General features: G+C 47.3%; 1 protein-coding gene across 1 annotated transcript in view; it reads right to left on the bottom strand.

Annotated features, from left to right (window-relative positions):
- Window positions 1-19698, bottom strand: part of LOC141099913 (uncharacterized) — a 238816-nt gene that overhangs the window by 18178 nt on the left and 200940 nt on the right. The window contains exons 3-4 of the mRNA XM_073588026.1: window positions 7885-7963; window positions 7313-7351 (exon numbers count right to left, since the gene is read on the bottom strand). Coding sequence (XP_073444127.1) covers window positions 7313-7351; window positions 7885-7938 — 93 coding nt within the window. The 5' untranslated portion in view covers window positions 7939-7963. The remainder of the gene's footprint in view (window positions 1-7312; window positions 7352-7884; window positions 7964-19698) is intronic.

The raw sequence follows: 19698 nt of genomic DNA, 5'->3' as shown, positions 1-19698 counted from the left end.
GCAGGGCATATATCAGGCATCTCCCATAATGGGAGGATGCCTGGTTATCTCGTGCTATTTCCTGCACCCTATAGAGTGCTTATGTCCATTCTCCTTGTCCTGTGGTTCCTCCTGTCTCTGCCTCGGGTGTCTCAGCCTTAAGTTTCTATTATCCTTTCTCCTGCGTGGTATCCGTTCCACCTTGTCTCTGTTTCCTGCGTTTGAGTCTGTCCTGACCTCCTTCCTGTGTCCGCCTCCCAGTGTCTGTCCAATCTCTGCCCTGCTTCTCCTGCCTGCTGGTTTTCTCTTTTGGCTCCTGGTACTAATCTGTAGCTTTAACTGGTCCTTCGAGCCGCCCCTCTTGGTTCCAGCTGTCGCGGTGTCTGACTCCCGCGGGCCTGCCCCTAACAGTCCCTGTATAGGGGTTGGTACCACCTGGCGCGCTCACCCTCGGGGGCCTCAGCTCCGTGACCCAGAGGGTCCACTCTCGGACGCTGCCCATCCCCGAAGCGTCACATGCAGTACACCACTGTCTGGGCACATGGCAGAGCTCGGAAGGGAAGGAGCGCCGTTTGACTTTTCAATGCAAAATAGGCTGGAATTGAGATCAGACACCAAGTCGCGTTTGGAGAGCCGCCAATGTGCCTAAACAGTGGAAACCCCCCACAAGTGACACCATTTTGGAAAGTAGAAGTTTATAATGTAGAGCTGTAAAAATAAAAAATCATATTTTTTTCACAAAAATGATCTTTTTGCCCCCAGTTTTTTATTTTCCCAAGGGTAACTGGAGAAATTGGACCCTAAAAATTGTTGTGCAATTTGTCCTAAGTATGCTGATACCCTATATGGGGTAAACCACTGTTTGGGCACATGGCAGAGCTTGGAAGGGAAGGAGCGCCACTTGACTTTTCAATGCAAAATTGGCTGGAATTGAGATCAGATGCCATGTTGCATTTGGAGAGCCCCTGATGTGCCTAAACAGTGGAAACTCACCAATTCTAACTCCAACCCTAACCCCAGCACACCCCTAACCCTAATCTCAACCCTAACCATAACCTTAACCACAAACCTAACCCTACCTTTAGCCCCAACCCTAACCCTAACTTCAGCTCCTACCCTAACCCTAACTTTAACCCAAATCCCAACCCCAACCCTAACCATAATGAGAAAATGGAAATAAATACATTTTTTTATTTTATTATTTTTCCCTAAATAAGGGGGTGGTAAAGGGGGGTTTGATTTACTATTTATAGCACGTTTTTATAGCGGGTTTTAATGTTTGGCAGCTGTCACACACTAAAAGACGCTTTTTATTGCAAAAAATAGTTTTTGCATCACCACATTTTGTGAGCTATAATGTTTCCATATTTTGGCCCACAGAGTCATGCAAGGTTTTGTTTCTTGTGGGACGAGTGGATGTTTTTATTGATATCATTTTCGGGCACATGACATTTTTTGATCGCTTTTTATTCCAATTTTTGGGAGGCAGAATGAACAAAAAACAGCAATTCATGAATTTCTTTTGGGGGGCCTTTATACCTTTATACCTATCAATTTTTATGCATTGGAGCTTTTATACAATAAAAACTTTTATATAAAAAAATAATTATTTTTGTATTGCTTTATTCTGAGAGCTATAACTTTTTTATTTTTCCGGTGATGGAGCTATATGGCAGCTTGTTTTTTGCGGGCCAAGATGATGTTTCAGCGGTACCATGTTTATTTATATCCATCTTTTTGATCGCGTGTTATTCCACTTTTTGTTTGGCGGTATGATGATAAAGCATTGTTTTTTTGCCTTGTTTTTTTAATGGTGTTCACTAAAGGGGTTAACTAGTGTGCAGTTTTATAGGTCGGATCATTACGGACACAGTGATACTAAATATGTGTACTTTTATTGTTTAGATTTTTTATTTAAATATTTATTTATTGATGGAATAAATATTGAATTTTTTAATTTTAATTTTTTTTTAAATATTTTTCCAATTATTAAATTTTTTTTTATTTAATTCTTACTTTTACACCTTGTCCCACTATGGGACACTTATTTTTTGCATTCTGATCGCTTCTATAGCATGCAGAGCTGCATGCCATAGAAGCGGTCAACGCTGCATGGATTTCTCACTAACCTGAGAGACTTCCTGACATGCACTGCGCATAACAGGAAGTCTCTCAGCTTTGGACATGACAACATCGGGTCTCCATGGCAGCGATCGGGACCCCGCGTCATACCACAAATGCATGATTATGGTCCCGAGAGATGAGGTTGTACTCTCTAGAGCAGTGATGGTGAACCTTTCTGAGACCGAGTGCCCAAACTGCAACCTAAAACCCAATTATTTATGACAAAGTGCCAACACGTGCCAAGCGCCCCATCATGATCCCCTTCTTGTAGTAATATGCCCCATCATGACCCCCTTCATGCAGAAATATGCCCCATCCTGGTCCCCTTCATGTAGAAATTGTCATGATCCAGGAGGGGGTTTCGCTTTGGCCCGTCCTGGTCTGATTGGGGGTTAATTATTCCGCCTCTCCCTGGCAGAGGGCGGCTATTTAATTCTCACTGGACCTAGGTCCGGTGTCAGTTATACTCCTGCCCACTGCTGAGTTAGTTGACCTTGTGCGTATGTGTGCCTTGTGCCTGATATCTTGCTTGCTTGTTCGGTTTTGATTCGGTTCTGTCCCTGTTACGAGTTCTGCCTGTCCCTCTTGTACTGTGCTACCTCTCGTGTATGACTCTCTGCTTGTGACCCGACTTCTCTCTGCTCGTCCCCTTGGTACCACGTCGCCCTCTTGTGTATGACCTTTGGCTTTGTCTGACCTCCCGTCTGTTTACCCCTTCTGTTCCTCGCTGTCCGTACTTTGAACGACCTCCGTTTTGCCTGACTCTGAGTTTGCTGTCTTCTGTGTAAGCAGGACATTAAGCCACACCCCCTTGCAGTCACATGAACATAGGTCCCATGCCGCCTTGCTAAACTGCATCACTAAGGTCCTGTGCACCTATACTTTCTGGCTATTCTGGTCCCCAGGGGTCCCTACAGTGCGGGTGAGTCCCTGCTCAGCGGAGGCTGTACGCCGGAGGCGCTGTCAGGATCCTGATAGAAATATGCCCAATCATGATCCCCTTCATGTAGAAATGCCTCATCATGATCCCCTTCATGCAGAAATATGCCCAATCATGATCCCCTTCATGCGGAAATATGCCCCATCATGATCCCCTTCATGTAGAAATATGCCCCATCATGATCCCCTTCATGTAGAAATATGCCCCATCATGATCCCCTTCATGTAGAAATATGCCCCATCATGATCCCCTTCATGCAGAAATATCCCCATCATGATCCCCTTCATGCAGAAATATGCCCCATCATGATCCCCTTCATGTAGAAATATGCCCCATCATGATCCCCTTCATGTAGAAATATGCCCCATCATGATCCCCTTCATGCAGAAATATACCCCATCATGATCCCCTTCATGCATAAATATGCCCCATCATAATCCCCTTCATGTAGAAATGGCCCATTCCACCACCTCCATCATTTCCTCCTCCCCATCATTGCCCTCTCCCTTTCACTCCCATCATTAGCACTCTCCCCATCACTCCCATCATTGGCCCTCTCCCCATCACTCCCATCATTCCCCTCTCCCCATCACTCCCATCATTCCCCTCTCTCCATAACTCCCATCATTGCCCCTCTCCCCATCACTGCCTTCTCCATCCCATCATTCCCCTCTCCCCATCACTCCCATCATTAGCCCTCTCCCCATCATTGGCCCTCTCCCTATCATTACCTTCTCCATCACCACATCATTCCCCTCTCCCCATCACTCCCATCATTCCCCTTCCCCATCGCTCCCCTCTCCCCATCATTCCGGTTGTGAACTAGCTCGATTTGACTTCTGAGTCGCGGCTCCCTCTGGTGGTTACTGTGGGTAGTGGAGCTGGCCGAAGTCTGCCACCTGACGACGATGATTGGAAATCAGGGGTTACTGACTGGAGTATTTAAGTGAGCAGGCTTTCTTCAGTGGCTGAAGGTGATTAGTTTTCTTCCTGTGCATTCTGAGGTCTGCTGTCTCCTGCCTGATCCTGCATTTTCAGTTAAGTTGTTCATTTGCTAATCCTTTGCATCTGATTTGGTTTTGTCTCTTTCTGCTTTGCTGTGAGGGTTCAGTGTGCTCCCTGCTGGGGCAGTGCTGGAACCCACGCCACATGTTACAGCTTGTGTCAGTTTGTTCTGTCCCCAGTTATATTAGTCTCTTTTGCTTTGCTGCCAGTTCATACCAGAATGCTGATATAGTGGGGGAGAGGTCGTTAGACCTCAGTGTTTTTTTGTACATCAGACATGTTGGATTTTTAGGGTTTTTGTGTGATTGCAGTCAGTGTCTTTCCTTTCCTATCCTATCTAATCAGTTTGGACCCTATCATTTGCTCAGTCTATTTTCTGCCTGCGTTTGTGTCTCATCTTGTCTCACCGACAATATATGTTTGGGGGCTATTTATTACTTAGGGGTTTTACTCTGGGGCAGTTTAGATTTGACCTTTCTTGCTTTAGGCTTAGTTAGCTCTCCGGCTGTGCTGAGGCATGTAGGGCATCGTAGGTACACCCCACGGCTACTGCTAGTTGTGTTGTTAGGATTAGGGGTCTGCAATCCGCTAAGTTACCAACCTTTCTGGTTTCCTGGTGGCCTAGCCTATTCCTGCCATCCTCCTCGGTGACCAGTTCATAACACATTCCCCTCTCCCCATCATTCCCCTCTCCCCATGACTCCCATCATTAGCCCTCTCCCCATCACTCCCATCATTCCCCTCTCCCCATCACTCCCATCATTAGCCCTCTCCCCATCACTCCCATCATTCCCCTCTTCCCATCATTGGCCCTCTCCCCATCACACACACACCAGCGGCTGCACACACACACCACAGCGACCACACACACACACACGCACACCACAGCGGCCACACTCACCACACACACACACCACAGTGGCCACACGCACACACAACAGCGGCCACACACACACCCCACAGCGGCCGCCGGCCACACACACCAGTGGCCACACTCACCTCCACGCGCCAGCAGCTTCCTTCCTCTCACACATCAAGAGGCGCAGCCGCAGATGGATGCCATCATCATTCAGCTCCGCAGCCACGCTGCTCAATGTGTAAGAGCCTGAAAGACAGGAAGCTGCAGCTCCGGATCCATGAGGCGAGGCCACGTGCCAGCTGAGAGGGCTCTGCGTGCCCTCTCTGGCCCGCGTGCCATAGGTTCGCCATCACTGCTCTAGAGGAACATGATACATGTTTAGTATTTGATGAGTTTTTTCATAAAATACATGAGCTGTGGTTCCTAATGCTGTAGTTTAGAGATTAAATGCACTACCCATGGGCAGATATCTAACCCTGATGTATATATGAACAACAAAGCAGGAAGGAGGATCCAGCAAAGTTAGTAGCAGTTAAAAAATAGCTTTTAATCCATTTGCAATAAAACATGGAAACAGGCATAAATTGTCGGGTAAAATGCACATTGATGACAGATCAACGCGTTTCAACTTTCAGATCAAATCTTGACAAAGACTTTTTACAGTCGAAACACGTTGATCTGTCATCAATATGCATTATACCCAACAATTTAAGCCTGTTTCCATGTTTTGTTGCAAATGGATTAAAAGCTATTTTTTAACTGCTACTAACTTCGCTGGATCCTCCTTCCTGCTTTGCTGTTCATGTTTGCTCAATTGGAACCATGCTGGGTGTTAGCTGGCAGCTAAGACTCTACACAGTGGTGAGCTGACTACATCCATTTTTCTACTGATGTATATATGGTATTGGTCTGCATATTTCTCTGGAATACTGTAATATATTACCTAACAATATATGCTGCTATCCATAATGGTTTTTTACCTATTACCCCACTCACTTGGTGTGTGTTTTTTTGTTGTTGGACTTTTAGAAAATAATTAATAGAAGTCAATTTTTAACCCTTTTGTTCTGTGATTCATGACTTCCTAGTTGGTGTCAGTTAGTAAAAGTGTTCGTTGGAGGCAAGGCGAAGTGGGCCGAAGCACAGAGTGGACAAAATGATCAGGTGGTATGAGCTCATACAAAACTCCCAGTGGACATTCTAATAACATCCGGAGGCTAAGGCTCAAGTCGGGAGCTATAGAGAGCACTGACAACCTTATCACACAAAGGAAGATGGACGTGGAACTGCGCGAGGTGAGGAAAACATAGCTCGGGAATACTGCTTTGGCGAATGGGGAATCCCTAAGGCTAACAGAACCTGTTAAAGTAGGGATAGTCCGAGCTGAATGTAAGAAAATGATTGAACTGTTCTTTGTTCTATGTTGATGGAACAAGAACTGGAGAGTGCTGTGCCCAATACTGTATGTCAAAGACTGATGTGACTGAACTGTGCCCAGTAAAGTTGAACTTGTTAAAGTGAATCATGTGTCCTTTGATGTGCCTGTGGTTGGTCCTGGAACTGATGACGTGGACACAGTGGAGGGCTCTGACCTACATGTGAGTGCAATGCAATGTGCACGGCACAACACTTGTGCACTGGGACACGATTTGTTTGTAAAGTGCCAGGGAGTTATAGAGCAGCAGCTTGGCCACGACTACCATCCTGGGCACCTTACACTTGCATCTCAGATGACTAGTCTGAGGTCTCCTTTGGCTTCTTTCCATCACACTCCCCATGACTAACAGATCTCTTCCTACACAAATATATAAGTAAAACCTACCACTCAAGGATAGGCGGGTGAAACCTCCTAAACCTGGCCTTTTGCACTAGTCACCTGAGCTGCATGGTTCCTGGCCGGCTTTAAAACGCATGTTTTCCTGAAAATCTGCAGCGTTTTAGAGAAAACATACTTGGCTGAAATGATGGAATGATAATGCCAGTGTCTGACTCATGCAGCCTGAGTTTTGGGTAACAGAAATTAGCTGTTAGGCTTTCTAAAAAAAAAAGGAGTTCCCAAGGTGTAATTTGTTATAATCATCTTTGCAATATTCATCCTCCCCAAGTCCAGCACTGAGTCTCCGTCACTGCTCTCAGTGTCTATTATTGCCTTCAGTCTTGACATCATATCGACAGAGTTGCAGCCAATAAGCAAGGTCAATGGCTCTGATCAGCTCATGATATCAGTTCTGCAGAAAATAATATACATTGAGTCAGGCAGTGGATACTCAGCACCTGACTCTCAGAAGGTGAGTAAAGCAGGTTTTTTTTTAACAAACTTCAGCTGGGTAAGGGGTTTTCTGAAACGAGAAAACCCTTTTAAAAACTAATTATAATATTGAAACCTTTTCTAGATAGTGACTTACCTCAACATTTTCAGAAGTATTTGAATCTGAATTTGGAACCTGTTGGGAAAATGAAAGTTGTGTTATTTAAAGACGCTCTCTCAGGAATATTTTTTTCATTAAATGTGTATGGATGTGTATAACATGTAGATTGAGTGCATAAATATGCTCACCTACCACCATTGTCTTCAGGATCCAGCACCATTCTGATCCTTTTCTCTGTGACGTCACTGAAATTCAGACTCTCCAGGTCACACCATGCCCTATGCGTGTCCCGCAATGTAAGTCTATGTAGTCTCATTCTGACTTTCCCTAGGATTACATTGTAAAAGCCACTTCCAGGTCTCACACACAGAGCGCAGTGTGACCCTGAGAGTCTGCAGAGTGGTGACATCACTGAGAAGAGATGCAGAATGGAGCTACATCCTGAAGACAATAGTGATGGGTGAGAATATTAATACACTCAAACTACACATTATACACATATACACAAAATTAATGGAAAAAAATATTCATTGGAGGGCTTCTTTATCTTCTTTTTATTCTCATATATATTCATTGTTTCTTGTTTTAGTTAATAATTTTCTACATACCGGATATCCTATGGCCAGACTGATGAGGCAAACACATGCAAGGATATTCTTCATTGATGCTGACTATGTCTGTTTAAACCTACAAAATTTTGAACTGAATATTAATTTAATGTACAAAAAGTCAAATAACAAAAAAAATGACAATGTGATAGGTAAATAAAGCAGAAGATCACTATGCCATTATATTAGCAGAATGTTTTCTCTTTTTTATTACTTTTAGATCTATTAACCCCTTCATGACCAGAGGTATTTTCGTTATTTTTCTGTCAATATGGCTACGTGAGGGCTTGTTTTTTGCGGGACAAGTTGTACTTTCGAACAACACCATTGGTTTTAACATATTGTGAACTGGAAAACAGGAAAAAAATTCAAAGAGCGGTGAAATTGCAAAAAAAGTGCAATTCCACAGTTGTTGGGTTTTTTTTTTACAATGTTTTCTAAATGCTAAAACTGACATGCCATTATGATTCTCCGGGTCATTATGAATTCATAGACACCAAACATGTCTAGGTTCTTTTTTACTTAAGTAGTGAAAAAAAATCCAAACTTTGGGAAAAAAGGCACCATTTTCCGAAACCTGTAGCATCTCCATTTTTTGTGATATGGGGCTGAGTTAGGGCTTATTTTTTGGGGCATGAGCTGACGTTTTTATTGATATCATATTGGTGCAGATACGATCTTTTGATCACCCATTATTGCATCTTATTGCAATGTAGCGACGACCAAAAAAAGTAATTCTGGCATTTTGAATCTTTTTCTCATTACGCCGTTTAGCAATCAGGTTAATTTTTTTTCATATTGATAGATCGGGTGATTCTAATCATGGCGATACCAAATATGTGTATATTTGAATTTTTATTGTTTTTTTTTTTAAAGGGGGGGGAAAGGGGGGTGATTTGAAATTTTATATTATATTGTTGCTCAATGCAATCCTGCAATGACAACCACAGAGGTCTGTTTCAGACCTCTGGTTGTCGTGCAGACCCATCGGTGACCTGTGATCACATGATGGGGTCACCAATGGGCAGGATTTCCACCGTGCCTCCAGTAAGCACGAGTTAAATGCCGCTGTCAGAGATTGACAACCGGCATTTAACAGGTCAAAACAGCTGACATGTGCTGGGAAACATGTGGGCTCTGTGCCTTAGCCCACATCAAAGGGAGGGATTCCAACGTGGGCGTATTAATAAAATCAATGTCAGAAAGGGGTTAAAGTACTGTATTAGTAACATCATTCACCTCATTGACCACAAAGTATCTAGTACTGTACCCTGCAGCATACATTTTCAAAAAGACCTAGTACATGGAGTGATAGGAATCTGTGAAGAAAAAATATTATGTGCCTCTACGTGAAATGGGAGGAACTCATCTGCTTTTTACATTAATTTTCCATTTCAACTTTACAATATTAGAATTAATATATTCTATTGAAAAAATATAACTGAATGACGGATTTTCTAAAATTCCCCAAATGACAATGTGAAAATGATAATGTCTTATTTTTTGTATTCAGTCTCTACCCCAATAGATATTGTAGTGAGTTATCACCAGTAACAGTAAATTAATGACAATTAGATCAGTCATAACTAGAGTTGAGCGAAACGGGTCGGCCAAATTCAGAATTCGCCGACTTTGGCTAAAGTAGGGTTTCGCCTATCGAAACCCGATCATAGCGTGAGGTCGGCCATGAGGTTGCTGACTTGAGCGGCAAAGTCGCGTTTCCGACAGTGCTTCCTGTGCCTTTTCTCAGCCAATCATCAAGGACGCACACTGTGGGCAATGCAATTACATAGGCAGCGGCCCCCACCATCTTAGAGAAGGGCATCCAAGTGATTGGCTGGCTTTGTGTGGCGTCACAGTGGCTATAAAAGGCCGTGCCCGCCATCTTACTTCTGCCGATCTTAGCATAGGGAGAGGTTGCTGCTGCTCATTCTCAATAGGGAGAGTGTTTAGGCAGGAAAAGAAAAAAAAAAGTGCTTCTGCTGATAGCGATTTTCACTGTACAACACAACAGTACAGTGTGCAGTGACAGGAGAGGCTATATTTGTGTGCAGCAGCTCCGTTGGTGATTAGGCTGCCTTATAAAGGGCCTGTCACACTAAGCGATATCGCTAGCAATATCGCTATAACTTGTGACGTTATAGCGATATTGCTAGCGATATCGCTATGTCTGATACTTACCTACGACCCGCTCCCCCGCTAGTTATCGCTGATCGCGCGAGAACAGGCTGGACCGTTTCTCGTCGACAGCTTCCTGCGGCGCTTCCTGTGGAGAGACGAGCGTGGAGCCGGGTGGGAGGACGTCAGGATCGCCTAGTGTGACAGGTAAGTAGCGACCCCCAACCCCTGCGATGTCGCTGGTGAGATCTGCCTGTGTGGCAGCGCACTAGCGACCACTTAGCGATGTACCAGCGATCCTGACCGTGTCATATCGCTGGTCGGGATCGCTGGTGCATCGCTAAGTGTGACAGTACCTTAAGGCTCCCTGATAGCTGCATTGCTGTTTGCACACTGCTGTCCAGAGTGCTTTTTTAAAAGCAAAAAAACTTTTATTCCTTTTCTCTGCACAGTTACCAAGCGTTCATTTTTCCACACTTTTGTGTGCAGCAGCGCTGGTGGTTATTAGGCTGCCTTATAAGGCTACCTGATAGCTGCACTGCTGTGTGCACACTGCTGTGCAGACTGCTTTTTTCAAAGCAAAAATACTTTTATGCCTTTTTTTCTGCACAGTAGTTACTGAGCGTAAATTTTTTCACACACCGTATAGAGGTGTACGCTCCTCACACACTACCGTGTACCTGCTGGTATCATGGACAAATACATGCTATATGTGTGTGGCTCTGTAAAAAAATACACGGAGATGAACATTTTTCCATACATACACCGTATAGAGGTGTCCGATTCTCAAACAGTATCGGATATCTGCTGTTCTTATTACGGTCATATGTACACAGAGTCAGCGTGTGTCTGTGAGACTCCGTAAATACATATACGGACATTTCCATTTCTCCATACACCATATTGAGCTGTCCGATTCTCAAACAGTATTGGATATCTGCTGTTCTTATTATGGTCACATCTACACAGAGTCAGCATGTGCCTGCGAGACTCCATAAATACATATACGGACACTTCCAGTTCTCCATACACCATATTGAGGTGTCTGATTCTCAAACAGTATCGGATATCTGCTGTTCTTATTACGGTCACATCTACACAGAGTCAGCGTGTGTGTGTGACATTCCATAAATACATATACGGACATTTCCATTTCTCCATTCACTGTATTGAGCTGTCCGATTCTTCAAACAGTATCGGATATCTTCTGTTCACCTTATGGTCACATCTACACAGAGTCAGTGTGTGTGTGAGTCTCCATAAATACATATACGGACACTTCCAGTTCTCCATACACCATATTGAGCTGTCTGATTCTCAAACAGTATCGGATATCTGCTGTTCTTATTACGGTCACATCTACACAGAGTCAGCGTGTGTGTGTGACATTCCACAAATACATATACGCACATTTCCATTTCTCCATACACCATATTGAGCTGTCTGATTCTCAAACAGTATCGGATATCTGCTGTTCTTATTATGGTCACATCTATACAGAGTCAGCGTGTGTGTGACACTCCGTAAATACATATATAGAGATTGACAGTTTAACAAACAACGTATACAGCTGTACACTTCTGATACAGTACCGTATATCTGCTTGTTGGATTATGATGAAATACATACTGGGTGAGCGTCTGTGATTCACAAAATATATACGGAGATTTCACTTTTTACATACACCTTACACAGCTGTACATTCCTCATACATTGCCATTTCTCTGCTGGTATTTTTGGTACATTTTCCCAAACATGAGGAAGTATGGTGGAAGAGGCTGCGGATGAGCGTGGTGGGGCGCAGGTGGTACTGATGGTGGTGGTGGGGCATCGGCTGATTCTGGCAAAAGCACAATAGCAGCTAAGGCAAGAGGTGTTGAGCCTGCGTCATCGTCTGGCACAAGAAGGCCTTTAAGGTTCCCTTTTCTGGGAGTAGGTAAACCGCTTTTAGAGCTGGAGCATCAGGAACAGGTTTTGGCTTACATTGCCGAAACAGCCTCCAGCTCTATTGCCTCCTCTTCTGAAGTTACAAAAACTACAAGCACATAGTCATCAGTGCAGGATTCTGGTCAGGAACAACACCTTTCCTTGTGTCCTTCACCCACACCAAAAGAGAAGGATGCCACAGCACACACTTCAGATTGCTCCATGAAGTTCTTTTCATATACCATTCCTGGGTTATCAAGTCAAATCCTGAATTCCCCAGTCCAAGATGAATCTGACATGGAGTGCACTGATGCACAGCCACTGCTAGATGATTCCGCTGGTAAATTCACCCACAGCACTACATTGCCCTTGCAGTCTACTGAGCCCGAATCAGACCCTGATGAAACTCAGGTGCCCCTTCCCGCATACTATTCCACCTTACACGGTGACACAGAGGAAGGTACAGAGGAAGGTGCATATGACATTGAAGACAAGGTCATGGATGACCCAGTTGTTGACCTGGATTGGCATTCATTGGGGGAAGAGGGTGCCGGTGACAATAGGTCAGACTCAGAACAGGAGAAGGATCTGCAGCAGGCATCGTCATCGCAGCAGTGGTTATCCGGCAGGCCCATAGCTGTCAAAAAACTTGGTAAGAAAACTAAAAGAGTTGCAGAACAGCTTGGCCAGACGATCAAATTAGCACAGCGTGCAAGCCCTAAAAATTTGTACCATAGTTGGAAGAGTGCAGTGTGGCACTTTTTTGAACAAAATCCTACTGATGACGCAAAGGTTATCTGTAAGAAGTGCCGAAGGACCTTTAGCAGAGGGAAAAATCAACGAAATTTGAATACCAGTTGCATGCTTAGACATTTAACCAATATGCACATGCAAGCATGGACAGACTACAAAACCTCAGGTACCACATGTGCACCTGCTCCGGCTGAAGTTAGCCGGCAACGCTCCATCGCTTCCCCCACTGTAAGGCCACCGCTAAGCACACCACCATCACGAAATGTTGAGGTGTTGTCGGTAGGCCAAAGCAGTCAGGGAATCACAATATTTTCGTGAGGAAACACTGAATCTAGGCCATCAACACCCTCACCATCACCAACCCCTTCTCAGTCCATCAGGTCCAACGCTAGTTCCCCCATATGCAGCTCTCAAGTCCAGCTCACCCTACCAGACACTCTCAGTAGGACAAGAAAGTACTCATCCTCTCATCCGCGTACACTGGCTTTGAACACCTACATTGCCAAACTGATCTCATTAGAGATGATGCCCTTCCGTTTGGTTGAAAGCAAAGCTTTCCGAGAGCTCATGGCCTACGCTGTCCCATGCTATGACCTAACCAGTCAGCACTTCTTTTCTCAAAAAGCCATCCATGCCCTCCACCGGCATGTCAAAGACCGCATTGTCCATGCACTAAAACAATCAGTGAGTGGAAAGGTGCACCTCACAACAGATGCATGGGCCAGTAGGCATGGCCAGGGCCGTTACGTGTCCACCACTGCACACTGGGTTAATGTGGTGGATGCAGGCTCCACAGGGGACAGCGGTGGTGGAACAGTGCTGCCTAGCCCACGGTATAGGAAACAGTTGGCTGTAGGCGTTCGAATCTCCTCCTCCTCCTCCAGAAGCAAAAGCTCATCGACAGAGCGCAGTCGCACGAGCACTCCATTCACATCTGTCAGTGTTGCACATGAGGTGTCCCACTATCAAACAGCTAGTGGTAAGCGGCAGCAGGCTGTTTTAAAAATGATGTCTTTGGGCGACAGCAGACACAACGCGGAGGTACTGGCCGACTACTTGCATCGACAAACTGAGTCATGGCTGGGCAGTCTACATCTTGAGCCAGGCAAGGTAGTCAGTGATAATGGGCAGAATTTTGTGGCAGCCATAGCCCTTGCCAAACTCACACACATACCTTGCCTGGCTCACACCTTAAACCTGGTGGTGCAGTGCTTCCTAAATAATTATCCAGAGTTTACAGCCCTGCTCTTCCAAGGTGCGAAGACTGTGCTCGCACATCCATCACGTGACCGTCCACTCCAGTCGTATGCAGCGATCACTCCACCTCCCCAAGCATCGCCTTATCATAGACGTTGCTACAAGATGGAACTCCACCATGCACACGATTGAGAGGCTGTGTGAACAGAGGCAGGCTGTAATGCATATGTGGGAGGATACAGGGGCAGGCAGTTGGAGGGCAGACATGGAGTTGTCGGGTGTGCAGTGGTCAAAGCTGAAAGACCTCTGTAAAGTCCTTCAGTGTTTTGAGGAATGTACACGGCTGGTAAGCGCAGACGACGCCATTATAAGCATGAGCATACCCCTTATGCATTTGCTCATGCAAACTTTGATGCACATTAAGGATCAGGCGTCTGCAGCTGAGGAGCAACAGGAGGAGGAGGGAAGCCTTGATGACAGTCAGCCATTGTCTGGTCAGGGAACTGTCTTGGATGAGGTGGAGGAAGAAGTGGAAGATGAGGAGGAGGATGATGGGGATGATTATTTTGGGGAGGAGGATGCTTCTCAGGGGCAAGAGAAAATGTGGGCGTGCCAAGGTCAGGTACAGGGTTTGTGGGTGACTGGAGGGATGTGGATTTGCCAGAAAGTGCTCCTCCACCCACCACTGGCAGTGCAGCATTGACACCTGGAGCATTGGCCCACATGTGTGATTATGCCTTGCGGATCCTAAAAAGGGACCCCCACATTGCCAAAATGATGAGGGATGACGACTACTGGTTGGCCAGCATCCTCGATCCATGCTATAAAGGAAAATTACACAACATCTTGCACAGGAGAACCTAGAGCTAATATTGGCTAACAAGCAAGCAACTCTGGTAAACCGTTTGTTTGAGGCATTCCCAGCACACAGCAGTTGAGCTGGTTCTCCCACGAGCCATAGTGGGCAAAATGGAAGAGGTGTTCATGGTGCACACAGCCAAAGTGGCGTTGGAGACAGGGGTTTCCTGACCATGTTGTGGTCTGATTTCTCAAGTACCGTGCACACGACAGCTAATACAGAATCAATTGCAAGTGACAGGAGACAGCAGTTGTCAACTATGGTTACAAACTACTTCTCCTCCCATATCGAGGTTCTCCCTCACAGGTCATTCCCCTTTGATTATTGGGCCTCAAAACTGGACACATGGCCTGAATTGGCACAATATGCCTTACAGGAGCTCGCTTGCCCTGCTGGTAGTGTGCTATCGGAAAGAGTCTTCAGTGCTGCTGGATCAATCCTGACAGAAAAAAGGACCTGTCTGTCAACCCAAAATGTTGATGATGTAACCTTCATTAAAATGAACCATGCATGGGTTTCAAAGGATTTTGTCACACCTTCCCCTGATAATACATAGGTTGCCAGAAAAAAGGCTCGCTTTTGTCCTCCTCTTCCTCGGACTTCTCCAATTCCTCCATTTGCAGCAGCTGAAACTCCAGCCTACACATCAACATATGCCATTTTTTAAACCTCCCTAACTGGGCTGGCCCCCCCCAGGACCATGGTCACCACCTGCCGCACCCGGGCAAGTGCTGTTGCCCTGAACAGGTATGTGGCCCCACCCTTGGGTGACGGCACTGGCACAGGGCCTCTCATATTACAATAAAGTGTCTCTGATGGTGGGGGGCCCACTCACCGTCAGACACACTGGCGTACTATGTGCCAGTACCTGCACCCACGAGTGGGTCCCCCCTGCTTGCTCAGGGACACAGCACTTGCAATACTTACCTCTCCCTGCTCCACCGCTGTGTAGTCTGGCCAGTTAAATCCTTCACAGGGACGGCCACTACAAATTTGGTGTACTGATAGATGATAGTTAAGATGTAGCTATGTCCTGTCCAGCTGGCCTCTACCTTCAGACTACCAATGGCTACTGTCACGCCGTGCTCACTTGGGGGCGGGACCTCGGTCCCGACGTCATCTCTTCCGGAGCTGCTGTCACTCCGGGGGTCCCGTAGGGTGCGCACGCGCAGCTCTCGTCCCCGGGCCTCCTCCTACATGTCACGTTTGCGCTTGCGCGCTCCTGTCAGTGCTGTATAGGGCTCAGTCCTCTCTATGGTAATGGAGGACCTGACCCGGAACCTGTAGTGGTCATGTGCTTTCTGGCTAGGTCCTGACCCGGAACCAGTAGTAGTCATGTGCTATATCAGACGACCTCCCCCTAGGGGAGGTGCCTGATTATTGTTGTGCTCCTGGCTTGGTCTGCCGTGTCCCTGCCTGGCTGTGCGCTATACTCAGGTCCTCTGCCTTGCACTCTGTTGTGCCTCTTGGCACACGCTCTGAATCTGCACTCTGCTTTGTACTTGGTTGTGCCTCCTGGCACACGCTCTGACCCTGTGTTCTGTCTCGTACTCGGTTGTGCCTCCTGGCACATGCTCTGACACTGTACTCTGTCTCATACTCGGTTGTGCCTCCTGGCACACGCTCTTACCCTGTACTCTGTCTTATACTCAGTCGTGCCTCCTGGCACACACTCTGATTCCGTGCTCTGTCTTATACTCAGTTGTGCCTCCGGGCACACACTCTGATCCTGTACTCAGTCTCTTACTCTGTTACACCTCCTGGCACACCTGCTGCCTGACTCAGTGCTCTGACGTGCTCCTTGCACGCTTCCTGCTTCACTCACACCCGAACGAATGAAGTCTCTGTATACCACGTGTTCCCGTGTCCACACTTTACACGTTCCTGCAGACACTCTCACCCACTCGTGTCTCCTGTGAGCCGGCCGCCTGGTGCCAGCAGTCGTGGTGCCTCACCCCCTGGGGCTTGCCCCTGACACTCCCTGTATAGGGGGTGGTCTTCACTAGGTCAGCTCGCCCTGGGAGGGTTGGTGTCACGACCCAGAGGGTCCACTCCAGGAGTCGTCACAGTATAATCAGGCCATGGACCCCGCTGGTGCCACCACCTCCATCCAAAAGGAACTGGTGTTCCTACGGGAGAGTCAGACCAGGATTATGGTCTTTTTGAAATCCATGGAGTCTCGTTTGTCGGCCATACAATCCGTTTCTGCCCAGTCCTCGGCCCCGTACCCGATACCGCGCCTCGGCAAGCCACCCCGATATAGCGGGGACCCTAAGTTTTGTCGAGGATTTCTGAACCAATGCCGGTTACATTTTGAGCTTTTGCCGCAGCACTATCCCACTGAGCGCGCCCAAATTGCCTTTATTGTTTCACACTTAGAGGGGGAGGCATTAGCATGGGTGAACCCCCTCTGGGAGCGCAATGACCCACTCGTCTCTCGGCTTTCCACCTTTTTGGACACCTTCCGCAAGGTGTTCGACGAGCCGGGTCAGCTGGCCTCTATCACCGAGTCCCTCTTTAACCTCCATCAGGGTACGCTACCGGTAGGACAGTATGCCATCCGTTTTCGTACCTTGGCCTCCGAACTCGGTTGGAACAATGAGGCTCTCGTAGGGGTCTTTTGACGTGGCCTGTCCAGTCGGATCAAAGACGTACTGGCAGGTCGGGATACTCCCACCTCTTTAGAGGATCTGATCTCACTGGCGACACGCATCGACCTGCGGTTTCAGGAACGTGCCCGTGAATTAGCCAGAGAGAGGAGCTTCTCTCCCCTCCTCCGTTCCTGCTCCAAGAAGCCGGGAAACTTCTCCGCCTAGGGTTGATAGGAGAGGCCTCCCTAGGTGTACGTGATTCCTCTCCTCCCCTGCTCGTGTCCGTATTATTGAATCTCGGTGCCAAGCGTTATTCTGAGGAGGCTTTCCTGGATTCTGGCGCGGAGGGGAATTTTATCACACTCGAGGCGGTTAAAAAATACCGGATTCCTGTCAGATCCCTGGAGACTCCTCGGTCGATTGTTTCGGTCAATGGTACGTCCGTGCTGGAGTCCGTTACCCAGGCCACCGAAGAGATCGAGCTGCAGATCGGAGCCCTGCACCTGGATAAGATCTCCTTCCTCGTCTTGTCCACCATGTCTCACGCACTTCTTCTAGGCCTCCCTTGGCTACGGACTCATGAGCCAACCCTGGACTGGCGGTCGGGCGAGATACTCCGGTGGGGACCGTTCTGTCAGGAGAAGTGCCTGTTGCCCGTCCGTCTGATGAACTCTGCCGGTCCATCCCCGGCACCTACAGGTCTGCCGTCGGCTTACTGGTCCTTTGCAGATGTTTTCGACAAGAAGGAGGCCGAGACTCTGCCCCCCCATCGGCCATATGACTGTCCGATTGACCTCATTCCTGGTTCTACGCCACCCAGGGGTAGGATATACCCGCTATCCCCTGCTGAGACCCAAGCTATGTCTGACTATATCCAGGAGAACCTTGCTAGAGGTTTCATCCGTAAGTCCTCCTCGCCCGCGGGAGCGGGATTTTTCTTTGTAAAAAAGAAGGACGGCTCCCTCCGTCCTTGCATAGACTACCGAGGCCTGAACAATATCACGGTCAAGAACAAGTACCCATTGCCATTGATCCCGGAGCTCTTTGACCGACTTAGAGGAGCTCGAATTTTCACCAAACTGGATCTTCGTGGGGCCTACAACTTGATCCGCATTCGTTCCGGGGATGAGTGGAAGACTGCCTTTAACACCAGAGACGGTCACTACGAGTACTTGGTCATGCCCTTCGGCCTCTGCAATGCCCCAGCGGTTTTCCAGGAGTTCGTGAATGACGTCTTCCGGGATATGCTGTACTCCTGCGTGGTAGTCTATCTGGATGACATCCTCGTTTTTTCTCCAGACCTCTCCGCCCACAGAAAGAACGTGCGTCAAGTCCTCCAGCGCCTGAGGGAGAACCGCCTTTATGCCAAGCTCGAGAAATGTGCCTTCGAGCAAACGTCCCTGCCATTCTTGGGGTACATTATCTCAGAATCAGGTCTATGCATGGATCCGGCAAAAGTGTCCGCCGTCCTCGATTGGCCACAGCCCAATGGGGTGAAGGCAATCCAACGCTTCCTTGGTTTTGCGAACTACTACCGACAGTTCGTTCCTCATTTTTCCTCGTTGGTTCGCCCCATCTCATCCCTTATCTGCAAGGGAGCTAACCCAAAGGCTTGGCCCTCTGAGGCTGAAGAGGCCTTCCAGTCGTTGAAACAAGCCTTCGCCGCTGCTCCGGCGCTTCACCGACCTGAGGTTAGTAGACCTTTCACTCTCGAGGTAGACGCATCCTCTACTGGGGCTGGCGCAGTCCTTCTGCAGAAATCCTCTTCTGGACGTTTTGTCACCTGTGGCTTCTTTTCTAAAGTATTTTCCTCCACTGAGCAGAACTACTCCATTGGCGACAAAGAGCTATTGGCCATTAAGTTGGCCTTGGAGGAGTGGAGGTACTTACTGGAGGGTGCCATACATCCATTCAAGATCTTCACAGACCATAAGAACCTGGCGTACATCCAGTCCGCACAGAGGCTCAGTCCTCGGCAAGCCAGGTGGTCCCTATTCTTCGCCCGCTTTGACTTTGAGCTACATTTTCGGCCCGGCGATAAGAACGTTAGAGCGGATGCGTTGTCAAGATCATTCCTGTCGTCTGATGCAGAGGAAGAACCCTCTCATATCATTGATTTATCCAAAGTAATTACTGTGGCTCCTGTCAAGTTAACCACGTTACCTCCGGGAAGAACCTTTGTGGCTGAGAATAACCGAAAACGAGTGCTAAATTGGGGACATTCGTCCAAGATTGCCGGCCACGTTGGTGTCAAAAAGACTTTGGACTTAATCTCTCGCCATTATTGGTGGCCTTCACTCTCCCAGGATGTTAAAGACTTTGTAGCATCTTGCCCGTCCTGTGCCCAGAACAAGATACCCAGACAACCAC

The sequence above is a fragment of the Dendrobates tinctorius genome, unplaced genomic scaffold, assembly GCF_039654945.1.
Source record: "Dendrobates tinctorius isolate UK_male_01 unplaced genomic scaffold, ASM3965494v1 ptg000011l, whole genome shotgun sequence".
Lineage (NCBI taxonomy): Eukaryota > Metazoa > Chordata > Amphibia > Anura > Dendrobatidae > Dendrobates > Dendrobates tinctorius.
This window is presented reverse-complemented; position numbering and strand designations above follow the sequence as displayed.